At 53.4% G+C, this 3,013-nt stretch overlaps 1 protein-coding gene across 1 annotated transcript; it reads left to right on the top strand.

The window, feature by feature from the left end:
- The first annotated feature begins 225 nt into the window (after positions 1–225).
- LOC125164094 (ubiquitin carboxyl-terminal hydrolase 17-like protein 6) lies at positions 226–1,833 on the top strand. Its single transcript, XM_047856581.1, has one exon. It carries the CDS (start codon positions 226–228, stop codon positions 1,831–1,833), a length of 1,608 nt encoding a protein of 535 aa, XP_047712537.1.
- The last annotated feature ends 1,180 nt before the right edge of the window (positions 1,834–3,013 follow it).

The raw sequence follows: 3,013 nt of genomic DNA, 5'->3' as shown, positions 1-3,013 counted from the left end.
GGGGCAGGAGGAAGGCTGGGCTGAGTCGTCTGTCTGCAGAAGAGTGACCACACCCCAAGACCCTTCATCCAACTCCAGCTGGTAGCTGATTGGATGACGTGGTCCTAGTCAGGTGGGTGGGGCGAGCTTTACGAGGGCTGAGGAGAGGGCCACAGCCATCATTCTGAGCCTGGTCTCCTGAGAGAAGCATCGCTCTGCAACGTGAGGCTCCACGTTTCAGGAGACATGGAGACGCCCTCTTCCCCCTGCCGAGAGGAGACTCAGTTCCATGTCTTTCCAAACCTCAAAACTTGCGGATCAAATACGGGTGGTGCTGAAGGCCACGGAGGACCCACTCTACCTGAGAAGCCGTCACCGTCATCACACACACCCTGCGACCTGCCTAACGGTTGGGCTCCCACGTCGACAGGTCTGCCCCCCGCAAAGAAACCTGTGAGTTGGAGGAGACCTTCTGCGGTTGGGGCTGGCCTGCAGAACCTGGGGAACACGTGCTATGCGAATGCGGCCCTGCAGTGTCTGACGTACACACCACCCCTCGCCAGCTACATGCTGTCCCAGGAGCACTCCCGAAGCTGTGGGAGGCAGCCCTTCTGCGTGCTGTGTGCTCTGCAGGCTCACGTGACCCGGGCCCTCTGCCGTCCGGGAGACGTGATCCGGCCTCCGCCAACACTGCTCGCTGCCTTCCACACACACAGGCAGGAGGATGCCCATGAGTTTCTGATGTTCACTCTGGATGCTATGCAGCAAGCGTGTTTGCGTGAGGACAAGCCTTCAGAGCCTCAGGCTCAGGACGCCACCCTCATCCGGCAAATCTTTGGGGGATACTGGAGGTCTCAAATCCAGTGTCTCCACTGCCAGGGTGTCTCCAGCACTTTGGACCCTTACCTGGACATTAGCCTGGATATCGGGGCAGCTCAGAGTGTGAGCCAAGCTTTGCAACACTTGGTGAAGCCCGAACAGTTGCATGGCGAAAATGCCTATCGTTGTAGTACTTGTCTCGACAAGGTACCTGCTTCCAAGACGTTGACTTTGCACACTTGCTCCAAGGTCCTGATGCTGGTCTTGAAACGATTCTGCCATTTCACGGGCAGCAAACTGGCTAAGGAAGTGCAATATCCTGAGCGCCTTGACATGCAACGCTACGTGTCTGGGCAGAACGGGGGGTCGCTGACTTATGTGCTCTATGCCGTGCTGGTGCACGCGGGCTGGAATTGTCACAGCGGACATTACTTCTGTTACATCAAAGCTGGGAACGGCCAGTGGTACAAAATGGATGATGCGAAGGTGACCGCCAGTGATGCGACGTCTGCCCTGAGCCAACACGCCTATGTCCTCTTTTACATCCAGAAGAGTGAATTGGAAAGAGACCGTGCAAGTGAGCCAGGTGCTGGGGAATCCACATCCCTCCGGGCTGACCACGCAGGCGCGGCTGCGGCCCAAGGGGGGCCTGAAACCGACCCCAACATCGAGGTGCCACAATTGGAGGATCACGTGGAAGAGACACCACTGCCAGCAATCACGTTAGACCAGTGGAGAGTCCTCCAAGAAAGCCACCGTCCCAAGTCTGAATTCAACCTCAGGAAACTAGAATTGGCTCTTCCCCCCGACGCAGTCCTCATTCACCAGTCCAAATACAGAGATGAGATGGGAAAGGATCACCGTGAGCCAAACATCCACCGGCTCAACAGTTCAGCCAGGGACATCCCACCTCAGAGGGCAACGGCCATTAACCAAGTCCCTTGTCTCACCGGCAGAGCCAGAGCTACCAAGAGGAAGAACAAGAAGGGACAGAGGTCTCAGGAAGCAGTGCAGGGATCCCACTACAGGCTTTGAGATACATGCCTGCCCACGGGCACACTCACCCGCCCTCACTCACTACTCACTCACTCACAGTCCCTTCTAGGCCACGTTTTGTGTGTTGTAGGTGGGTGTGATCGGGACATGTGGAGGGACCATGAATCTGGCTGTATTCATGGGCTATGGCGTTCCAGTTGACCTGGAGAATCCTGAGCTTTAAGGCTGGCTATCTGGCTGTAATGATGTTATTGGAGAGGTGTGGATTATGCTGGGTATTTGGAGGATTTCTCCCCTCCATGACACAGAGGAGAATTGGGGGCCAATCAGAGCTGAAAGGGATGTAGGGAGTGGTCAGTCAGGCCTGAAGAGTAGAAAAAAGGCTAAGCACCTGAAGTTCGTGAGAAAATGCCTGACATTCAAGTTCCCATCAATGAATTCCTTACTCTCTGTTTATTTTTAAAGCACATTTGTTCCTATGAGTTCCTATTAGTTCCGAGTGTGTAATACCTAGTATCTAGTACTTAGGGTCTAATAGCTAGTGATGACTTCATAGGGTCTAGAATTGAGGAGCAACAAGGTGATAGGATAGATGGGATTAAAGTGCCTAAGAGGTCACATGACCTTGGCCAAGTATAACAGTCTGGGAAGGAAGGCAGTGTCCCTCACTGACCGGCCCTCAGGCATGCCAGATGCTGAGTCTCCTCCACTGGAGTCTGCCTGCCACACACCATTCTGAATGTCTCCTGATACACAGGAGGAGCATATTTGCATTTCAGGTGGGTTGGGACGATTTGGGCCTCACGCAAGCTGGCAGAGAAATAGGACAGGGAGGAAATGGGGGTTGTGGTGTGCCTCTACTCACCAAGTGAAGGACTCTTTAGTGTTGAAGAGGATTCTGAGGGCAGAGACTGAGGAAAGGGATGGCTCTCAATGTTCCTGAGGACATGTGGTTCAGATTCCAAAGGAACTGGACCCCAGAGTCTGATTGGTGTGGGGGCATGCGGGAGCAGCGACAGCATCCTGCTCCATTTCGCCATGGGGTCTGAAAGCCTAAAAAATTCACTCCGAGTTCACCAGAGTTTTGATATTCATTTCCCATGGTTTACAAGGAAATTCAGAGTGGGGACCTGGAAAGAAACCATAAATAAAAGAGTTCAGATATTCACTTTGGAAGATTCCAATCTAGCAGAAGGGATACTAGGTTTTTGGAATTGAT

Source organism: Prionailurus viverrinus, chromosome B1 (genome assembly GCF_022837055.1).
Source record: "Prionailurus viverrinus isolate Anna chromosome B1, UM_Priviv_1.0, whole genome shotgun sequence".
NCBI classification, from domain to species: domain Eukaryota; kingdom Metazoa; phylum Chordata; class Mammalia; order Carnivora; family Felidae; genus Prionailurus; species Prionailurus viverrinus.
Note: the sequence above shows the minus strand (reverse complement) of the source record. Positions and strands in the feature narration are given on the sequence as shown.